Raw genomic sequence first — 23,065 nt, 5'->3', positions numbered from 1 at the left:
GCACATCTCATGGAAGGGATTTATTACTTTAGACAAGTACCCATTAGAGGTGAAAGCTAACTGTCAAGTAAAACATTCTGGAGAGCTCCCACTTCAACAGTTTGTATTAAGCACCAAATAAGTGGCCCAGACATGTCGTTGGTGGGGAGGCATAGGGTTGGTGGGGAAGGATCTCTCAAGGAAGAGGTTTGTCTGGAAGGCAGGAGTAACTTAGAGAAGTGAGGGAGGAGGAGCATAAAGGAACAATGACAAAGAATGTGACTGAGCCCAGGGTTTGGGTTAGGTATATTGAGGGATATATTTGGGGAAACAAAAAGATATAAAGATAGTGGTTTAAGTACGATCATTTGCCTTGCTCCCTCCAAAACTCCAACGAAGTAATAGTAACAGGATTTTTGGTTTACAAAATAATTTACAAAGAGAAAATGGTAAAGGAGATAAGATAGTAGCAAAATTTAAAAACAGAGACAAGTAGAAACTGATTTATCAAACCCTGTGAAGTTAAATCCTAAATTGGCAGTGAGGAAAACCAAGAAGCAATGCAATTGTCTCTACAGAACCCAAAAGGCTTAGGATTTCTTGAAAGTCTGCCTAAGAAGCAGTTAGAGCCTGAGATCCCCTCCCTTCCTAAACTGTTCCACTCTTACCCTGATGGGAGACTAAGCTTCATTTTCTAGACTAAGTGAAAAAGATGGTCTCTGGATTGGAAATTTTGAGCATCCGCTGAGTGTGGTTGTCACAGGGAAAACAAGCTGACTTAGTGAACTTTACAAGTTGGATATCAGAAATTTCAGAACCCTTTTTCCATGTGGTAGGGAAGCCAGGCCTATCCCCTCCAAGAGGAAAGTTGGAAGATCCATCACTGTTGAATATGACCAGACCCCCACCCAGATACCAGCATCAGAGGCTCACCCAAGAAACAGCCCAGACAGATCATCAGATAGGGAAACAATCACCATGCACCCTGAGCTTCTAAACAGTTTTTTTTGTGTGTGTGTTATGCTCCTCTATGAGCCAACTACTAAGGATCACCAAGCATTTGAGGAAAGCCTTAAACCTGAAAGATAGAAACTGAAACAAAAAAAATTAATAAAAGGAAATTTCAAAGAAACAGACCATGCAGGGGGAAAAAAACCTTCAAAAGCCATTGACATTTTAATATTTTCAAAAAGATAGAAGAAATGCACCCATGAAATAAGAACAGGATAATAAGACACAAAGAGGGGTGTAAAAAAGGAAGCTACATACACACAAAAAAGAGATAAAAAATGACCTGCTGGAAATTAAAATTTTGAGAGATATGGAGAGGACAACAGAAGGAGTTTGGGAAGGTAAAGATAAGGACGTTTTTCAGAAGAGAGAGCATAGTGATAAAAAGACAGAAAACTAGGAGAAGAAAAGTTACAAAAATTAAAGGTCCAATCCATGAGGTCTGATATCCAAATAACAGAGGTCATGTACAGAGGAAAAAAGTAGAGGAAGTCATCAAAGAAATAACTTAAAATTGTTCCTTAAGCCAAAGAACCTGAATTTTGAGATTGAAAAAAAATTAAGACCAGAAAAAAAAAACACACAATAAATGGCATATTTAAAGGACCAGATATCAGATTTACATCTGCCTTATTCCTCACACCATCCCTACAAAACAGTAAAACAACTTAATATAACAGATTTTTAAAAAGCACAGAATTAAAGGTATAATTCAAATCAGAGTTAGAGGTACAATTAACATACAAAAAAAGAATACTTATCTGCCTCTGGATGAGGAAGTAACTTTCTAAACAGATGTGAAAGACATTACAAAGCAAAAGATAGACTCAGCAACATAAAACATTGAAATATATGTCAAAAGTACTTCAGATTAAATAAAATTAAAGAAGTATAAGGAAATGGGAAACTGGGAAAAACCTATGAACATATCTAACAGGGTTTAATATGTAAAATTTTCATATAAACAATAGGTAAAATGTTCATATAGGCAGATGAGAAAAAACACTTGGACCCTATTAGAGAAAAATGGGCAAAGGATATGAACCAATTCATATGATGAAATGCAAACGGCTCATAGTCATGAAAGAAAAAAAATCAACCTTCATGGTACTCCAAGAAATGTAAATTAGAACTTGGGCTACATTTTTTCACGTACCAAATTAGTAGTTTCTTTTCCCTTTTATTTCCCCCAAAGTAAAGTTGCTCAGTGGTGAGGATGTGAAATGATGCATTCTTTCTGAAGAGTTTTGGGGAGATATGTGTTAAGGAACTTAGGGTATTTAAATACTACAATGCCACGTACCTAAGGAATTTCATTAATTTAACCAATATTTTACTGTATATACTGTTTAAGGTACTGAAATATAGGATACATATTTATAAGTAATTATTGTTAGGAAAGTGAAAACAAAGTTAACTCCAATAATAGGGGGAAAGTTGAGTCACTTATAAAACAATTTATTTAGCCATCAAAGTTCATGGTTATAAATTATTTTCATTGAATGGTAGGTAGATTTTCTAACTCAAAAAGGAATTCTTATTAAACACAGAACTTAGATATTATCAGCAGAAACAGTGGCTAATGTCTGAGGCAGACAGTCACTAGGATAACTGTATTGCAGAAATAAAGACATATAGGGAGGGATGCCTGGGTGGCTCAGTCAGTTAAGCATTGGATTCTTGATCTCAGCTCAGGTCTTGATCTCAGGGTCCTGAGTTCAAACCCAGCATGGAGCCTACATTAAAAATAAATAAATAAAATAAAGAAATCTAAAGGAGGAAATTAGTTTTAGGAGAAAGATGATCAATTTGTACTAAAGAAGTTGATTTCCAAGGGCTCAGTGGGCTGTCCAAAGATAAAGAAGACAGGGCGCCTGGGTGGCTCAGTTGGTTAAGCGACTGCCTTCGGCTCAGGTCATGATCCTGGAGTCCCGGGATCGAGTCCCGCATCGGGCTCCCTGCTCAGCAGGGAGTCTGCTTCTCCCTCTGAACCTCTTCCCTCTCGTGCTCTCTACCTCTCATTCTCTCTCTCTCAAATAAATAAATAAAATCTTAAAAAAAAAACAAAGATAAAGAAGACAAACAAGGTTAGGAGTTAGGTCAGTGTTATAGAAAATTATGACAACAAATACCTTTGAAGAGAGAGAGAGTGCAATAATAAGGAAAACATGAACATAAATGGGAAATTTAAAAAGAAAGAAATACAGAGTTAAGAGAGTTGAGCTTTGAGGTAAGTTGGCATTCGTGTAGTAGAAAGAGGAAGTGGGAGGGAGAAAGAGAAGAACCAGGAGGAAGAGGAATAGCAGCTCCTGAGAGGTCAGAGTTTTAGGAGGAATGAAGATGAAGGTGCTCCATGAATCAATGATGTGGTGAGATAAAGCATAATCCCTGGTGCAGCCTTTGGGAGGAGGCAATCTGCTGATTTACAGAGATCAATATCAGTCGAGGAGTTGGGGTAGAACCAGAGGAGGAGAGAGAAAGGTAAGGGAATGGGTTTGTGAACAAAGGCTATTTTTAAGCTTTTGACAGATTAGGCACTGAAAGTGAGAGAAAGAACAGTAGCTTAAATTAGGAAAGAGATGGATGACTGACGATTTAGGAAAGACAAAGATGATAGTGATTTTTGAATTGACTGTTCTGGAACAAGTGAGAGGTGTTGATTTAAGGAGTTTAAATGCGATTAGCCATGGAAAGGAGTATATCCTCTTAAGAAAGGAGCACAGGAAGGAAGATGGCAGGAGGAGAGAGCCTGCAAGTATATACCAAATGGCCTCACTTGATTATTTCTTTAATAAATTTTTGGAGTGCAAAAAAAATTTTTTTTTGGAGTGCACACTATATAAAGTACCAAGAAAGATTTCAAGACATCAAAGAATGGACACTCAGTTAAAAAATGCCCAACTTTCAAAAAATCTGTTTCAAGCATCCCATTCTCTTTCTAGCTTACATTTCCTAGTGCTCTAACAAGATTATTTGAGAAATTCAGCCCACAAATCGAATCCCATTTCATTCTCCATTACCACCCACATGCTCTCATTTCTTGTTTAAACCCAGGATAGATTTAATAGCCCATGATTACAATCACTCTCTTGTACCTCCACCTAACCCATCAGTGTCCCTCTTTGCTTGAGATATACTTGCCTGGAAAAACACTAACCCTCATGGAACCTTACTATTTGCTTTCTCCCTATCTTTTGAATGCCCCTTCTTCATGGGGAAAATTTTTGTCATGCTGGATAGGCGGCCACCAGTTGTACAAGGCTTGGGGACAAATACTTCAAAGTTATACAGTATGAGTTAAGGAAACACATCCAGAACAAGGCACACACAGCCTCCCTGTTTCTTTAGCATCTCCACAGAGAGGCATCTTGTGTTCGGGAAGCATGCTGGATACAACTTTGGTTTTGTTCTTGTGAAGCGGCTCCTTCCCCCATTGCTCTTCCTTCACAGAGGGCTTCAATGACAGCAACTTTATCAGGAGAGGTACATAGAGGCTGCTTGGTGAATTAAGCTGCCTAGATGTCATACCAGTCATTTACATTATTTTCTGGGCCCTGCACTTAAGGAGGCAGCTGGGGACCTTGAGTCCTTTTGGATGGTATAGTCCTCCAGCCATGGGAAGAGCACTCCCCATCCAGCTAGGGGAAGAGGTCTGGGCTAGCCTATGGTTCAGGCATTCTAGGGTGAACATCTGGGGTCATTTTTGGACATTGCTTCTCCTTCATAACTTTCAATCCCCAAGACTCTTGAGTGCTCATCAGTTGTATCTGGAATAGGAGGAGAGATGTTATTTGACTTCCACCCAACCTTTAGATTCTAAATTCATTGCATTTGTCCTGCTCCCTCAAGGATGAGCCAGATTGTCGTCTGCTCCCCTCACCTGAATTTATTAGCAACAAGTTCTATAGAGACCTAGAGATTGTTTCAGCAGCTGTAAACCCTCTTTTTGTCCTTTGACACTAAAGTTGGAAAAGGAGAGGAGTGTATTGATCCTCCTTATTCCACCTCTGCAGATTCTTTAGTGCCTTAAAGTCCATCGAAAGCAGAGGTGCTAAGAGTTACCATCGCTGATTCAAAGTGCCCCTGCCATTGGCATTTGAGTCTGCAGCAAACGTTTGGTACACTTTACAAAAGCCACCAAGTCACAGAGAGTAAGGCCGTCCTTGGCTATCTTTGCCTCAGACCCCAGACCCACAGGAAAAAGGATTGTGTTTAATAAAGAAGCCAAACTGTGGTGACCTCCACAGTTTGGGGGAGGGGGATGGTAGAGGATTGGGCCCTAGCCCTCTTCCTCTTGTCTGAATGGACCCGGAATAAGGTGGAGGGTCCTCTGGTGCCAAGACTCTTGGGAACCATGGAAGATGTGGGTGGTTTCTATTATTTTGAGCAGTGGCAGGTAAGGTGATCGCTCGTAGCCTTACTGGGGAGACTGCAGGGTAAGAGTAAATGCCTTGATCTCTAGCCATAATGTGGCTGACTCCTTCCCAGGAGCTCCTCCTCACCCCACTTCTTTGGCCAGGTTTTCTTTTCTCCCCCATGGTTCTTGTGCAGACCCAAACGCTAATGGTGTTTTGCACTCTGACAACTGTGCGAGCTTTCCTATAGTACTTTTCCTCTCATCCTGGCAGTGTTCCCAGCAAAATCTTTCTGTTCCTAGGAGGGCCCTAAAATTTGTAGAACCCTCAGACCCCACAAAACGTGAATGTGCTCTTGGTGTCTGGCAAACTTCCAGGGAATCTGTCCAGAAACAGTCACTCACAAGTTTCCAGTGATTTTGTGGGTGATTCCAAGTGGATTCAGAATCTCTAGGAGGTCTGATTTCACACGTCAACTTAGGATAGGAGTAGGCTTGATTTTCCCCTCAGTAGGTAAGTCTAGATTTATCTGATAGTAGAAAGCCCAGCATTAACCTCTCCATATCATCTTTCAGCCATTCCTCCTGACTCACTTACATGTTGTCTTCTTAGCAGTTTCTCCAGCCACAGTAGATCTGACTGTGGAGAAAGCTGTTTGAGCTTACAAATTGTTATTTTTAAAATACTATTTCAGGGGGCGCCTGGGGGGGCTCAGTCAGTTAGGCGTCTGCCTTCAGCTCAGGTCATGATCTCGGGGTCGTGGGATCAAGCCCTGCATCTGGCTTCCCTGCTCAGTGGGGAGTCTGTTTCTCCCTCTCCTTCTGCCCCCCCCCCCCGCTTGTGCATGCACGCGTGCTCTCTTTCTCTCAAATAAGTAAAATCTTTAAAATATATATGATTTCAGATTTGTTGAAGGATGGCAGTCATTTCCCTTCTTTATTTTCTTGTAAGAAATCTCCAAGAAAAAAAAAATTCAGGCAAAACACCCATGCTTTGTGGGCTGGTAACATTGAAAACTAGGTTTGGAGAGATGGTTGGATAGCTGATTGGATTCAATTGTGATTGGACTAGGGATGATGGAGTTGGGGTGGGGCCAATTTGATTAGAATTTTGAAGAGACTAAGTCCTGATGATCAGTTCACGTTTTATTTGAAGTTGGTTTTTCTTTTTTGAGAGAGTACATGTTTTCTTGAGGGAAAACCATCTTATCCAAAACAAGACTATCGGGAAGGTGATATTTGAGCTGAGACTTGAGGAAGGTAAAAGAGTTGCCTGTGTACAAAGACCATCAGGCAGGAGTACTCCAGGCCTTTTTTTTTTTTTTTTGAAGATTTTATTTATTTATTTGAGAGAGAGAGTGAACGAGCAGTGGGGAGGAGCAGAAGGAGAGAGAGAGAGAGAGAGAAGCCGACTCTCCGCTGAGCAGGAAGCCCGATGAGGGGCTCAATCCCGGGACCCGGAGATCATGACCTGCGCCGAAGGGAGACACTTAACTGACTGAGCCACCCAGGCACCCCCACTCCAGGCTTTTCTGAGACACAGGAATGTGGTTGGAACTGAAAGAGCAAGGGGTAGAGCAGAAAGCGGTGATGTTGAGCATCAAGAGGTAATGGTGAGGGGCACCTGGGTGGCTCAGTTGGTTAAGTGGCTACCTTCAGCTCAAGTCATGATCCCAGAGTCCTGGGATCAAGCCCTGGCCCAGGCTCCTTGCTCAGTGGGGAGTCTGCTTCTCCCTCTGCCCCTTCCCCCCCTGCTCGTGCTCTCTTTCTCTCTCAAATAAATAAATAAAATCTTGAAAAAAAGAAAAAAAAGAGGTAATGGTGGGCCAGATCATGGAGGGAGGGACTTTTAGGACATTTGAAGCATTCTAAGTGGGATGGGGTAGGCATGCCCAAACTTGAAGATGGGGAAGATAAAACAGAAAAACTAAGAAATTAGGAGTATAAAAGGATTAGTAAACAGTATTAAAGCACCTCTTTAGATTTGAGATTGCGTTAATGAAGTAGTTAGCTTATGTATCTTTTTTTTTAAGATTTTATTTATTTGAGAGAGAGCATGCTCATGATGGTGTGCTTTTTTTTTTTTTTGGTTAAGGATGTTTCTTTTGTTTCCCTGTTAAGAACAATACTTGCTATTTATTATTTACATTGAAATCCTTTATCTTACTATAGAAAATTTCTTAATGGTTTACAAGTAAAGAATTTTAAAATCATGAATGAGTGTTGAATTTCATCAAATGGTTTTTTGGAACCTACAAGATGATGATATTTTTCATTTTCTTGTTAATATTCTGAATTATATCATTAGATTTTCGGATGTTGAATCGTCCTTGCATTCCTGGGATACATTCCATTTGGTCATGAGGTATTATTCTTTTAATATATTGCTTTATTTGGTTGGGTAATATCCTATGTAGCTTTCATCTCTGTTTATAACTAAAGATGACCCATAGCTTAATTTTCTGTTCTTTTCTGATGTTGCTACCAGAGATAATAGCCTCATCTGAGTAGCTTTCTAACTTTTTCTATACTCTGAAAGAATTTGCATTAATAAGAGTTAACTGTTTCTTAAAAATTTGCTAGATTTGCCTATCATATGATGTACCTTTTGGGCTTTTAGGGGTCATACTTTGAACTGGATTCTTATATTTTTGTGTTTATGCTTTCTAGTTTTTCTTGGGCCCATTTTGGATGTTTCCTCTGTAGAAAATAATTCTCTTTTGAAAATTTTGATGTCCAGATGCTAATAAGTTTCTCTTTAGAGATTTAAAAATTTTTTTCTACTGTACTACTAGATTTGTGCACTATTTAATTCTATATTTCTTTTATTGAAATATAATTGACAGGCAACCTTATATTAGATTCAGGTATACAATGTAATAATTCAACAATTCTATATATTATCCAGTGTTCAACATGATAATGTGTAGAATTGTTGAATCACTATATTGTACACCTGAAACTAATATAACACTGTATGTTAAGTATATTGGAATTAAAATAAATTATAAAAGTTAAAAAAATTTAAAGAGTATTTCTTGTTTCTTTTTTGTTTGTTCGTTTTGTTTCTTAAATTTCACATATGAGTGAAATCATATAGTATTTGTCTTTCTCTGATTTATTTTACTTAGTATTATAACCTCTAGGTCCATCTATGTTTTTACATGTGGCAAGGTCTCATTCTTTTTTTATGGCTGAGTAATATTCCATTTCTTCTTTATCCATTCATTTATTGATGGACAGCTAGGTTACTTCTGTGTCTTGGCTATTGTAAATAATGCTTCAATAAACATAGGGGTGCCATATGTCTTTGAAAATAAGTGTTTTTAGGGTGCCTGGGTGGCTCAGTTGGTTAAGCAACTGCCTTCGGCTCAGGTCATGATCCTGGAGTCCCAGGATCGAGTCCCACATTGGGCTCCCTGCTCAGCAGGGAGGTCTGCTTCTCCCTCTGACCCTCTTCCCTCTCGTGCTATCTCTCATTCTCTCTCTCTCAAATAAATAAATAAAATCTTAAAAAAAAAAAAGAAAATAAGTGTTTTTATATTCTTTGGGTAAGTACCCTGTAGTGGGATTAATGGATCATATGGTAATTCTGCTTTTAATTTTTGGAGGAAACTCTATACAGTTTCCCACAATGGTTGCACCAATTTGCATGTCTACCAACAAACAGTACGCGAGGGTTCCTTCTTCTCCACATCCTTGCCAACACTTGTTATTTCTTCCTTTTTATTTTAGCCATTCTGACATGTGTAAAGTGATATCTCATTGTGGTTTTGATTTGCATTTCCCTGATGAGGATTGATGTTGAGCATCTTTTCATGTGTCTGTTGGCCATCTGAATGTTGGTCTTTGGAAAAATTTCTCTTCAGGTTCTTTGCCCATTTTTTAATCAGATTTGTGTGTGGTTTTGTCTGCTTGTTTATTTTTGTTGTTGAGTTGTATAAGTTCCTTATATATTTTGGATATGAACCCCTTATCAGATATATCATTTGCAAATACCCTCTCCCATTGATAGGTTGCCTTTTTGTTTTGTTGATGGTTTCCTTGGCTGTGCAGCAGCGTTTTATTTTGCTGTAGTCCCAATCATTTATTTTTGCCTTTGTTTCCCTTGCCTGAGGAGACAGATCTAGAAAAATGTTTCTATGACCGGTGTCAAAGAAATTACTGCCTATGTTTTCTTCTAGGAACTTTATGGTTTCAGGTCTCCCCATTTAGGTCCTTAATATTTTGAGCTTATTTTGTGTATGGTATAAGAAAGTAGTTCGCTTTCATTCTTTTTTATGTAGCTGTCCGGTTTTCCCAGCACCATCTGTTGAAGAGACTTTTTCCCATTGCATATTCTTGCCCATTTTGTCATAGATTAATTGACCATGGGTTCATTTATGGGCTCTCTTTTCTGTTCCATTGACTTATGTTTTGTGCCCATACCATACTATTTTGATTACTACATCTTTGTAGTATATCTTGAAATCTGGGATGGTGATACCTCCAGCTTTGTTTTTCTTTCTTAAGAAAGAAAAGTCTTTTGTGGTTCCATACAAATTTTAGGATGATTTGTTCTAGTTTTGTGAAAAATGTTGTTGGCTATTTTGATAGGGATTGCATTAAATCTATAGATTGCTGTGGGTAGTATGACATTTTAACAATATTGGTTCTTTTAATCAATGAGCATGAAATATCTTTTCATTTGTTTGTGTCATCTTCAATTTCTTTTATCAATGTTTTATAGTTTTCAGAGTACAGGTCTTTCAACTCCTTGATTAAGTATATTCCTAGGTATTTTAATATTTTTAGTGCAATTGTACATGGGATTGTTTTCTTAATTTCTCTTTCTCCTGCCTTATTATTTGTGTATAGAAATGCAATGGATTTCTGTACATTGATTTTGTATCCTGAGACCTTACTGAATTCATTTGTCAGTTCCAGCAGCTTTTTGGTGGTCTTTAGGGTTTTGTTTACATAGTATCATGTCATCTGCAAATAATGACAGTTTTTGCCAATTTGGATCTTGTTTATTTCTTTTTCTCATCCGATTCTGTGGCTAGGACTTTCAGTACTGTGTTGAATAAAAGTGGTGAGAATGGATGTCCCTTTCTTGTTCCTGATCTTAGAGGAAAAGTTCTCAATTTTTCACCATTGAGTATGATGTTACCTATGGGTTTTTCATATATGGCCTTTATTATGGTCAAAATAAACCTGCTTTGAATCCATCAAGAATGGATGTTGTACTTTGTCAAATGTTTTTTCTGCATCTATTGAGATGATCATATCCTTTCTCTTGTTGATATGATGTATCATGTTGATTGATTTGTGAACTTTGAATCATCCTTGCATCCCAGGAATAAATTCTACTTGATGATGGTGAATGATTTTTTTAACGTGTTGCTGGATTCAGTTCACTAATATTTTTGTTGATGATTTTTGTATCTATGTTCTTCAGAGATATTAGCCTGCAGTTCTCTTTTTTGTGGTGTCTTTATATGGTTTTGATATCAAGGTAATACTGGCCTCATAGAATGAATTTGGAAATTTTCCTTCCTTTTCTATTTTTTAGAATAGTTTAACAAGAATGAGTATTAACTCTTCTTTAAAAGCTTGGTAGAATGTGCCTGGGTGGCTCAGTTGGTTAAGCGACTGCCTTCGGCTCAGGTCATGATCCTGGAGTCCCGGGATCGAGTCCCACATCGGGCTCCCTGCTCAGCAGGGAGTCTGCTTCTCCCTCTGACCCTCTTCCCTCTCGTGCTCTCTATCTCTCATTCTCTCTCTCTCAAATAAATAAATAAAATCTTTAAAAAAATAAATAAATAACAGCTTGGTAGATTTCACCTGTAAGGCCATCTGGTTCTGGACTTTTTTGGAAGCTTTTTGATTACTGATTTAATGTCATTGCTATTAATTGGTCTGTACAAATTTTCTGTTTCTTTCTGATTCATTTTTGGAAGATTATATATTTCTAAGAATTTATCCATTTCGACTAGGCTGACCAATTTGTTGGCATATAATTTATCATAATATTTTCTTATAATCCTTTTTATTTCTGGGGTGTCAGTTATTTCTTCTCCTTTGTTTCTGTTTTATTTATTGGGAGTCCTCTTTTTTCTTGATAAGTCTGGCTAAAGGTTTATCAATTTTGTTTATCTTATTCTAGTTTCATAGAGCTGTTCTATTTTTTTTAGTCTCTATTTCATTTATTTCTGCTCTTTTTATTCCATTTCTTCTACTGACTTTGAGCTTTGTGTTTTTTTTTTTTTTCCTAGCTCCTTTAGGTGTCAGTTTAGGTTGTTATTTGAAATTGTTCTTGCTTCTTGAGGTAGAACCGTATTGCTATAAACTTCCCTCTTAGGACAGATTTTGCTGCATCCCAAAGATTTTGGACTGTTGTTGTTTTTTTTTTTTTTTTATTGGTCTCCATGCATTGTGTGGCTTCCTCTTTGATTTCTTCTTTGACCCATTTATTGTTTAATAATATGTTATTTGGCATCCACGTATTTTAGTTCTTTCCAGATTTTTTCTTGATTTCTAGTTTCATACTGTTGTGGTCAGAAAAGATACATGATATGATTTCAGTCTTTTTGCATTTATTGAGACTTGTTTTGTGGCCTAATATGATCTATTCTGGAGAACGTTCCATGTGCACTTGAAAAGAATGTGTATTCCACTGTTTGGGGATGGAATGTTCTGAATTTATCTGTGAGGTCTGTCTGGTCCAATGTGTCCTTTCAAAGCCACTTTCCTTGTTGATTTTCTGTCTGCATGATCTATCCATTGATGTAGTAGGGGTTAAAATCCCCTACTATTATTGTATTACTGTCAATTTCTTCCTTTATGTCAATCAATAGTTACTTTACGTATTTAGGTACTCCCATGTTGGGTGCATATTTACAGTTGTTATATCCTCTTATTGGATGGTTCCCTTTATCATTATGTACTATCCTTGTCTCTTTTTATAGATTTTGTTTTAAGGTCTATTTTGTCCAATATAAGTATTGCTACCACAGCTTTCTTTCCACTTCTATTTGCATGGTAAATCTTTTTCCATCCCTTTACTTTCAATCTGCATGTGTCTACATCTGAAGTGAGTCTCTTGTAGGCAACATATAGATGGGTCTTGCTTTTTTATCCATTGAGTCACTCTATGTCTTTTGATTAGAGTATTTAGTCCATTTACATTTAAAGTAATTATTGAAAAAAAGTAATTATTGATAGGTGTGTACTTACTGCCATTTTGCTACTTGTTTACATTTGTTTTTGTAGTTCTTCTCTGTTCCTTTTTTCTTCCTTTGCTCTGTGCCTTTGTGGTTTGATGGCTTTCTTTAGTGATATGTTTGGATTCCTTTCTCTTTATTTTTATGTATGTATTACAGGTTTTTGATTTTTGGTTACCATTGGGTTTACATATAACATCTTCTGCATATAGCAATCTATATTAAGTTGATGGTCACTTAAGTTTGAACACATTCTAAAAGCACTAAATTTTTACTTCCCCTCCCATGTTTTATGTATATGATATCACATTTTATATACTTTTATTCTGTTAATCCCTTGACTGATTTTTATAGATTTAGTTAATTTTACTGCTTTTGTGGTTTAACCTCCATACTAGTTTTATAAATGATTAACCTACTACTTTTGTTATATGTTTGCATTTGCCTGTGAAATTTTTTCCTTTTATAATTTTCGTATTCCTGATTATGGCCTTTTCTTTCCACTCAAACAACTCCCTTTAGTTTTCTTATAAGCCTGCTTTAGGGGTGATGAACTCTTTTAACTTTTGTTGTCTGGGAAACTCTTTGTCTCTCCTTTTATTCTGAATGATAATGGTGTTAGGTAGAGTATTCTTGGTTGCAGGTTTGTTTCTTTTGGTACTTTGAGTATATCATGCCACTCCCTTCTGGCCTGCAAAGTTTCTACTGAAAAATTAGCTGATAGCCTTTTGGGGTTTTCTTCATATGTAACTGTTTTCTCTTTCTGCTTTTAAAATTCTCTTTATCCCTACTTTTTGCCATTTTAATTATTACATGTCTTGGTGTGGACCTCTTTGGGTTAATTTTGTTGGGTACTCTCCGTGCTTCCTGGACCTAGATGTCTGTTTCCTTCCCCAGATTAGGGAAGTTTTTAGTTATTTCTTCAAATAAATTTTCTGTCCCCCTTTTCTCTCTCTTATTCTGAGGTCCCTATAATGCAAATGTTATTACCCTTGATGACATCATGGAGTTCCCTTAACCTATTCTCATTTTTTATTTTTCTTTTTGCTGTTCAACATTGTTGCTTTCTGTTACCGTGTCTTCCAGGTTACTGATGAGCTCTTCTGCCTCTTCTAATCTGCTATTGATTCCCTCCAGTGTATTTTTTTATTTCAGGTATTGATTTCTTTCTTTATCTCTGATTGGTTCTTTTTTATATTTTCTATCTCTTTGTTGAAGGTCTTACTGAGATCCTCCACTCTCTTCTCAAGTCCTTGAGTATTTTTATGATCACTAAACTTTGAATTCTTTATCAGGCATATTGCCTATCTCCATTTCATTGAGCTGTTTTGCTGTGGTTTTGTCCTTTTCTTTCTTTCTTTCTTTCTTTCTTTCTTTCTTTCTTTCTTTCTTTCTTTCTTTCCTTCCTTTCTTTCTTTCTTTCTCTCTCTCTCTCTCTCTCTCTTTCTTTCTTCTTTCTTTTTATTTTAGGATCCTAACTTTAATTCTGATTTTATTTGTCAGAGAGAGAGAGAGAGAGAGAGAGAGAGAGGGAGAGCACAGGCAGAGGGAGAAGCAGTCTCCCCACTGAGCAAGGAGCCCAATGCGGGACTCCATCCCAGGACTCTGGGATCATGACCTGAGCTGAAGGCAGACACTTAACCTACTGAGGCACCCTGGCGTCCCTTATTTTTTATATATTTTTAATTTAAATTCAATTAATTAACATATAATGGATTATTGGTTTCAAAGGTAGAGTTCAGTGATTCATCAGTCTTATATAATACCCAGTGCTCATTACATGATGTGCCCTCCTTAATGTCCATCACCCGGTTACCCCATCCCCCCACACCCCTCCCCTCCAGCTACCCTCAGTTTGTTTCCTATGATTAAGAGTCTCTTATGGTTTGTCTCCCTCTCTGATTTTGTCTTGTTTTATTTTTTCCTCTCTTCCCCTATGATTCTCTATTTCGTTTCTTAAATTCCACATATGAGTGAAATCATATAATATTTGTCTTTCTCTAGTTGACTTATTTCACTTAGCATAGTAACCTCTAGTTCCATCCACATTGTTGCAAATGGCAAGATTTCATTTTTTTGATGGCTGAGTAGTATTCCATTGTGTGTGTGTGTGTGTGTGTATATATATATATATATACACATATATATATTTTATCTTTATCCATTCATCTGTCAATGGACATCTGGACTTTTTCCATAGTTTGGCTATTTTGAACATTGTTGCCATAAACATTGGAGTGCATGTGCCCCTTCAGATCACTACATTTTTATCTTTGGGATAAATACCCAGAAGTGCAATTGCTCGGTCATAGGGTAGCTCTATGTTCAACTTTTGAGGAACCTCTATACTGTTTTCCAGAGTGGCTGCACCAGCTTGCATTCCCATCAACAGTGTAAGAGGATTCCCCTTTCTCTGGATCCTTGCCAAAATCTGTCATTTCCTAACTTGTTAATCTGAGCCATTCTGACTGGTGTGACATGGTATCTCATTGTGGTTTTGATTTGTATTTTCCTGATGCCAAGTGATGTGGAGCATTTTTCATGTGTCTGTTGGCCATTTGTATGTCTTCTTTGGGGAAATGTCTGTTCATGTCTTCCACCCATTTCCTGATTGGATTATTTGTTCTTTGTGTGTTGAGTTTGGTAAGTTTTTTATAGATTTTGGATACTAGGCCTTTATTTGATAAGACATTTGCAAATATCTTGTCACATTCTGTCAGTTGTCTTTTGGTTTTATCAACTGTTTCCTTTGCTGTGCAAAAGCTTTTTATCTTGATGAAGTCCCAATAATTCATTTTTGCCTGTTTCCCTTGCCTTTGGCAATGTTTCTAGGAAAAAGTTGCTGCAACTGAGGTCGAAGAGCTTGCTGCCTGTGTTCTCCTCTAGGATTTTGTTGTATTCCTGCCTCACATTTAGGTCTTACATCCGTTTTAAGTTTATCTTTGTGTGTGGTGTAAGGAAATGATCCAGTTTCATTCTTCTGCATGTGGCTGTCCAATTTTCCCAACACTATTTGTTGAAAAGACTGTCTTTTTTCCACTGGGTATTCTTTCCTGCTTTGTTAAAGATTAGTTGACCATAGAGTTGAGGGTCCATTTCTGGGGTCTCTTTTCTGTTCCATTGATCTATGTGTCTGTTTTTGTGCCAGTACTATACTGTCTTGTTGATTACAGCTTTGTAATATAGCTTGAAGTCTGGAATTGTGATGCCGCCAGGTTTGGTTTTCTTTTTCAACATTCCTTTGGCTATTCGGGGTCTTTTATGGTTCCAGGTTTTGTCCTTTTCTTTCATTTGGGACATATTCCTTTGTGTCATTTTGTTAAATTCTCTGTGTCTGTTTCTATATATTAGGAAAGTCAGCTATGTCTCCTGATCTTGGAAAGTGGTGACCCTATAAAGAAGAGGTCCTGTGGTGCCCTATAGCACAATGCCCCTTGTTCGCTAGAACCAGGCACTTCAGAGGTGTCTACTATGTGGGCTCTGTGCATCCTACTATTGTGGCTGAGCTGTACCTTAACTCTATTTTTAGATAAACATATCTAAAATGGATATTTTAGGAAATATCCATGGAAATTTGGGAGATCCTCATAGCTTGATGAATTCTCACAGTTAGCTCTTCTGATGGCTATGTAACCAGCACCTAGGTTCGAAACAAGAATATTAACATGCTCCAGAGGCTTCCTTATGCCCCCACTCACAACCTCTCTCTTTCCCAAAGATAACCACTACTCTGACTTCTAATATAGATTACTTTGCCTCATTTTTATCTTTATAAAAATAGGATCATGAAATAGGTATTCTTTTGAGTCTGGATGATTTTGCTCAGTATAATGATTATAAAGTTATTGTTATATTTCTGTGTAATTTTTAAATCTTCATTGCTGTATTATATTCCATTGTATGAATATACCATAATGTATTTATTCATTCTACTGTTGATGGGCTTATAGGTTATTTCCAGTATTTGGCTACTAGAAATAATGTTGTTATAAACATTCTTGGAGGTGACTTTCAGTGCAGAGCCATGCACATTACCTAGACATGTGGTAACAGTCAGTCATATCACATGTATGTGTTCAATTTTACACATGCAGATGCTCAATTTTAGTATATACTGTCCAAATAGTTTTCCAAGGTGAATCTAACAATTTCCATTCTCTTTATTAGAGTATGACCCTTCCCATTGTTCCATGTCTATACCACCTCTTGTTTTGTCAATCTTATAAACTTTTAGCCTTCCTCTGAGTGTGCAATAATATTCCATAGTGCTATTTTATTTGTAACTTTCTAATAATTTTTGCAACATTAATTTTCAAACTTTTTATGTTCTTCCTTTTAGGCTTTGTTTAAACACTGCCCTGAAGATACAACCTTTAGGACACCCACTCCAAGACTGAGTGATTCAATAGACCTCCAAGGAACAGTGTCAGGTACTGACTGAGGAGCATCATAGGCTCAGCCACTGTTAGTTCTAGGCAACTCTTCTACCCAGAGCGTTGTTCCTTGGTGAATCAGCAAGCCTAACAAACATTATCATTTCACTTGCATAAAGGTCCGCTGGTGGTTCATAGTGACTCAGATACTCAAACGCATTTTTTAAAAAGTAGCATTTTCCAGCATCCTCAACTATCTAGAACATACTGAAAACCTTTGGAGTTTGGTGCTTATTAATGGAAGCTATGAAGTCTAAGGCCAACTGTGCTCAGAACCCAAGTTGTACCATAATGATATTTCATCCAACCAAAGAAGAGTTTAATGATTTTGATAAATATATTGCTTACATGGAATCCCAAGGCGCACACCGAGCAGGCCTCGCTAAGGTGATTCCACCCAAGGAATGGAAAGCCAGACAGACCTACGATGATATCAGTGACATCTTAATAGCCACTCCCCTCCAGCAGGTGGTCTCCGGCCAGGCAGGTGTGTTTACTCAATACCATAAAAAGAAGAAAGCCATGACAGTGGGGGAGTATTGCCATTTGGCAAACAGCAGAAAGTATCGGACTCCACCACACTCGGATTTTGAGGACTTGGAGCGAAAATACTGGAAAACCCGTCTCTACGATTCTCCGATCTATGGCGCTGACATCAGCGGCTCCTTGTTTGACGAAAACACGGAAGAGTGGAACCTCGGACACCTGGGAACCATTCAGGACCTGCTGGAGCAGGAGTGCGGCGTGGTCATCGAGGGCGTCAACACCCCCTACCTGTACTTTGGCATGTGGAAGACCACCTTCGCCTGGCACACGGAGGACATGGACCTTTACAGCATCAACTACCTGCACTTCGGGGAGCCCAAAACTTGGTACGCGGTGCCCCCAGAGCACGGCCAGCGCCTGGAACGCCTGGCCACGGAGCTCTTCCCGGGCAGCGCCCGCGCCTGCGAGGCCTTCCTGCGGCACAAGGTGGCTCTCATCTCGCCCACCGTCCTCAAGGACAACGGGATCCCCTTCAGTCGGATCACGCAGGAGGCTGGCGAGTTCATGGTGACGTTTCCCTATGGCTACCACTCTGGCTTCAACCATGGCTTCAACTGCGCAGAAGCCATCAACTTCGCCACCCCGCGCTGGATCGATTATGGCAAGGTGGCCTCCCAGTGCAGCTGCGGGGGGGCCCGGGTCACCTTTTCCATGGACGCCTTCGTGCGCATCCTGCAGCCCGAGCGCTATGAGCTGTGGAAGCGCGGGCAGGACCGGGCTGCCGTGGACCACACGGAGCCCGCGGCGCAGGGCAGTCGGGAGCTGCGCGCCTGGAGGGAGGTGCGCGCCCCCGGGAGAGCCGCGCTGGGCCTGAGGCACCTCCCCCCGCGCCGGGCCCCGCGCGCCCCGCGACCTGTGGCCGCTGGCCGGGGCACCCGCCGCCGCACCGCTCTGCGCCCGGCCTCCGCGCGCCCCTTGCCCGCGCAGAGCTCTTCCTCTGATGCCCAGTCCGGGGCTGTCCCCGCCCGCACCTCCCGGGAGTCTGGCCCCACCCGGCCACCGCCCCCCAACCCCTCTGCCCCAGATCTCCAGCCGCCCACCGGCAGGCGTGGTCCTCCTGGTCGTCGTCCTCGGGAACAGGGTGCTCAGGGGCCTAGCATCCAGGCCCGGGCCAAGAGGCGCCTGTCGGTGGGAACAGGGCACGCAGCTCAGCACTGCAAGGCTCAGCCCCTTCCTGTGGATGGAGGCTGGATGGACAAGCCCGCACCACCAAGCCCTGGGCTCCGGCGAGGGGCTGAGGCTTCCGGGTCGGGCTGTGCCCTTGTCCCCTAATCCCAGGGGACACCTTTGTAACCCATTGCTCTTGTGTGTGGAGGCTCCTTGAGACTGGCCACATTTATGTCAGAGCTTTGGGAGAGCTTGCAGATCGCTGGTCTTGCTTGAGAGTCCTATGATGTTGCCACTGATGCGTTGAGTCCATGTTCTTTACCAAGTTCTCCATAGTTTGTTCTTTCTGCCAGACCCTGGAATGTCTTTGGACACTGCTGAATCCCATGTCACCAGCTGAGGTTTCATCCACTAAGCACTCTTGTGTCTCTGTGAGCTGGGTCCTGCTGAGGTGGCCAGAGCCTCATCTCCCCCAGACTCCTATCCTCTGGGTCAACTATGAATGCTGCTGGGTTTTGGTTCTCCTCAATCTCCCTCCCTTTCCTCTCCCACCTCCCTTACCCCTATCCTTGAAAAACTAGGCTCTTTTGACCAAATGTGTCAGTAGAGGTTCGGAAAATAATTTATCATCTTTCTGAGTCTTTGATGTATTCAATATGTGTTATCACCAGTATTTGTTCACAAACATATTAAAGATAACCAAAATGTTCAAATCTGACTTTGTTTCTAATAAATATTGTCCGTTCAACCAATTGAGGGATGGAGGTTATTCTCTTCTGTACTTTTCTTGATAATTATATTAAAACATTTTAAGCAAGACTGATTTTTATTGGCTGGCTGCATTGTGTGGTGTTGATGACTGAGTTCGGTGGATGGTTCTTGGGCGCTAGCTGACTGGGTGGGTGCAGGGGATTTGGTTTGCAGCCCTACCTTAAAGTTGATTTGTACGAATCACCTGGTGCTTTGCTGGGTAGGAGCACCCGAGTTTCTGGGAGGCAAGCATGCCGAGGACTAACGTGCCATCACCCGAATATCTTCCCCCCAAGTCTGCACTGCCTTTTCAATGCTGTATGCATATTTCATATAGCGAATTCATTGATTCATCCCAGTAAGCATGCACACAAATGAATGAACAAGATAATTTCACCTGGTACTCAGAAGAAACTGAAGGGGATGGGATGCTAGAGCAGAATGGGCAGGGCTGGCCTGCGTTCCAGTAGTCAGGGGAAGTTGCATTAAGCAGTAGACCTTTTCCAAGACCCAACTGACTCAATGGAAAGCTGGAGCTGATTTCCACTTAGAGGAAGCCATCAGTGTAATTGACCTAACATGGAACTTATGTTTTCTCAGGAAGAGAAAGAAAGCTCTTTGTGTCTGGGGCATAGAGAGGAAGAAGGAGAGAGGCAGGGTTCAGGGTATGCAGGCCCTTGTGGTTCATGTCCAGTATTTGGGGTTTTTTCAACTTGAAATGAGAAGGCATTGGAAGTTTGAAACAGCCCTTGACATGCTGTGCTTTACATATTTAAACAATCAGCTTAGTTGTTCTGTGACAATGTGGGGGCAGGAGAAGTAGAAGGTCTAAGTAATAGCAGTGAGATGTGGTCATTTCGGTGTCAGTATTGAAAATACACAGAAGCGGAAAAACTGAGGATAAATCTTGGAAGTCTAAAATGATGGCTTGGCCACAGAATGAAACATTTCAGAGAAGCAAACCACCGCTCCCCTCCCTCCAGCTCTCCCCCACAGAATTTCAGTAGAGCTCTGGAATTCGAAGCCCCACATAAACCTGAAGGCCAGAGTTATGACAAGGTAGTGTTGGTTTGAAGTTTGGATCGAAAAGCAGCAAGAGACCATGTCTCATTTCTATGCCAGGCAGCAAGGCAACTTAGTCTTTCTGAATGTCACAGGAGATGGAAGGGTACTCTGCAGAAAACTGAGGCTGAGAGGCTGAACTCGGGGAGCCCCAGCATGGTGGAAGATGGGAGGGAGATGCTTGGGTGGAAAGGAGTTGAAGGCAGGTATTCAGAGAGTAGAAGCCCAGGATGGAGGTTGACCAGAACCCCTGGGAAGGGAGTAGCCCGAGAGTGCAACTGGACCCGAAGCAGATCTTACACGAGCAAGGAATAAACTTCTATGGGAGAAGCAACTCAGATCTTGAGGGCTTTTTTCTTTCGGCATAGATCAATCATGGGTACAGCAGTGCAGAGAAATAAAAGAATTCTAAAAAGTCCAAGGTCAATACCTGGCTCATATTCCTACTTTTAATTTTAGAAATTGAAATTCTCATAATATTTCAGGAATATCACAATCCCTTCCCTGGCAGATAGATGCTCTGGGAAACCTAGCATTAAAAAGGGTGGGGACAGTTAGAAGGGGAAGAAACAAAAATGATTTTCAGAATATATTGTTCCCATTGCACTCCTATGTTTTCACTCAGTTATTTTCATATATTTTTATTTCTCTGGGTCAATAAGGACGAGGAATGTTAAGAATATAACTTAGCTGCATCAGGACACTGTTTTCTAAACTAGCATTCCTGAAAGGACTGGGAGCTGGGTGGTGTTGAAGGGGCTTCTTCAAGCAATTTTATTCAAAATTCTATTTTATTTTTTGTCAATGCACTCAATTCGGACACTCAGTTTGGACCACTCTTCTCAATAAAAGACACCCCTCTCCAGCTGTTTCTCCATGTCCAATAAGTTTTTCCTATACTCAATCTTGGAAAAACCAGGGGCATTCATCATAGCAATTGTATAAAGGCCAGGATAATACCACTTTTGTTCTCACACCACGATCTCTCCTAGGCCTCTCTTCACTGCTGAGAAATAACAAGGAGTTCAATGTATATTCAAGTTTATGGACAAAAGCATATTCAGCTAATGGTAACATGGCACATGTGGTTTTATCAGTTTATCCCGTTACCTTTTTAAAAAGTCAATATGACATTTACAAGCTCTAAAGACATTGCTATATGTAGATCTTAGTCAGGCCAACAAAGTAAATTAGATCTGGCATAAATTTTTATTTTATTCATTCCCCTGTTGATGGACAACAAGATTATTTCCAAATATTTGTTAATTAAAACAATGCTTTACTGCATAGCTTTGTACAAAGAAATAGAATTACTGGGTTGTATTTATGTTCGTTTTCAGCTTTCTTAGAACAGTCAGATTGGCCTCCCAATTTATATCTCCACTGGCAGTGTGGGAGAGTTCTGGTTTCCCCATATCTTGGCCCATTTAAAAAATTATCACATGCTTTTATTATTCCTAATATAAATGAGTAAAAACTAGTATCTCATTGTATTTGCCTCAATGCTAGTAATCCTGCACATCTTTTCATATTTATTGGCCATTTGGATTTGTGTGTGTGTGTGTGTGTGTGTGTGTGTGTGTGTGTATTATTGCCTATGTAGTTTGGGGAGTTGACTTTTATTTTTATTGATCTGTAGAAGTTTTGTGACATTCAGGATACTAATTCATTGTCTTTTTTGTATGGTGAAAAACTTCTAGACTGTAATTTCTTTTTAATTTTTTTATGTCATTGAGTTAAGTTTCTGAAGAGAAACACATAAATACACATATGAGGAGTTTTTATTGTTATAGGATTTGATTCGTGTTGTTACAGAGGCCAAGAAATCCCATGATCTGCTAGATTGATGTTCTGCAAGTTATAGAAGCAGAAATATGGTGGTGTGATTCAGCAGGAGTCCAATGTCCTGAGAATCTGGGAGCTAATGGTTTAAGCCTGAATCTGGGTCTTTTCAACCTTAAAAATAAAAACCAGTTATTTTAGCAGCAAAAAATGGGTTTATTTGGAAGTAAAAGAGCACAGCAGTCCGGGACAAACAAGCTGGGGCAAAACCATAGGCAAGTCCGGGGAACAATGAAGAGACATGCTTTTTTAAGGAGAAAGGGTAAGTTGGGAAAGCTGTTATAAGCTAAAAGTTCACTGGAATAAACTGGAAGTTTCAAGTGTGGTGGCTTTTCATTGGCTGAACTTTTGCCTGAGATGAGGAAAGTGTCTCTTCTTCCAGCTAGAATGCAGTAGTACCCACCTGCAAGATGGACTATAATGTCAAGTCTGTCTTTTCTGTTGGGTCTGTAATTGACATGAGTGGTAGGGCGTGAGAGCTCCCCCCTGCCAAAACGTCCCAACTCCATTTTAGTGAGGTTTCTCATTACTAATTTTCACAGTCCAAAAGCCTGGGAGCCAGAAGGACCTATGTCTGATGTCACAGGTCAGGCAAAGATGATGTGTCAGCTCAAGCAGAGAGACTGAATTTAAGTTTTCTCTGCTCTTTTGTTCTATTCTGGCTCTTGATGGCTTGGATCAGCCCACCCGTATTGGTGAAGGTGATCTTTACTCAGTTTACTGATGCAAATGCTAATCTCTTCCTGAGACAGACATACAGACACACCCAGAATAAT

General features: G+C 39.9%; 1 protein-coding gene across 3 annotated transcripts in view; it reads left to right on the top strand.

Moving 5' to 3' along the window:
- The window catches only part of KDM4D (lysine demethylase 4D), a 34,863-nt gene extending 15,405 nt beyond the window's left edge, over positions 1 to 19,458 (top strand). For 2 of the 3 annotated variants that reach the window (XM_073887127.1, XM_025893962.2), the window contains one exon: positions 16,889 to 19,458. In XM_073887127.1, the coding sequence (XP_073743228.1) occupies positions 17,220 to 18,800 (1,581 nt within the window). In that variant the 5' untranslated portion in view covers positions 16,889 to 17,219 and the 3' untranslated portion in view covers positions 18,801 to 19,458. Of the gene's footprint in view, positions 1 to 7,652; positions 7,710 to 16,888 lie in introns of all 3 variants that reach the window. The other variant, XM_073887126.1, reaches the window with a different exon arrangement.
- Positions 19,459 to 23,065: the final 3,607 nt, after the last annotated feature.

Source organism: Callorhinus ursinus, unplaced genomic scaffold, assembly GCF_003265705.2.
Source record: "Callorhinus ursinus isolate GAN/ISIS: 27379988/994484 unplaced genomic scaffold, GSC_fseal_2.0 scaffold76, whole genome shotgun sequence".
In the NCBI taxonomy this organism is placed as follows: domain Eukaryota; kingdom Metazoa; phylum Chordata; class Mammalia; order Carnivora; family Otariidae; genus Callorhinus; species Callorhinus ursinus.
This window is presented reverse-complemented; position numbering and strand designations above follow the sequence as displayed.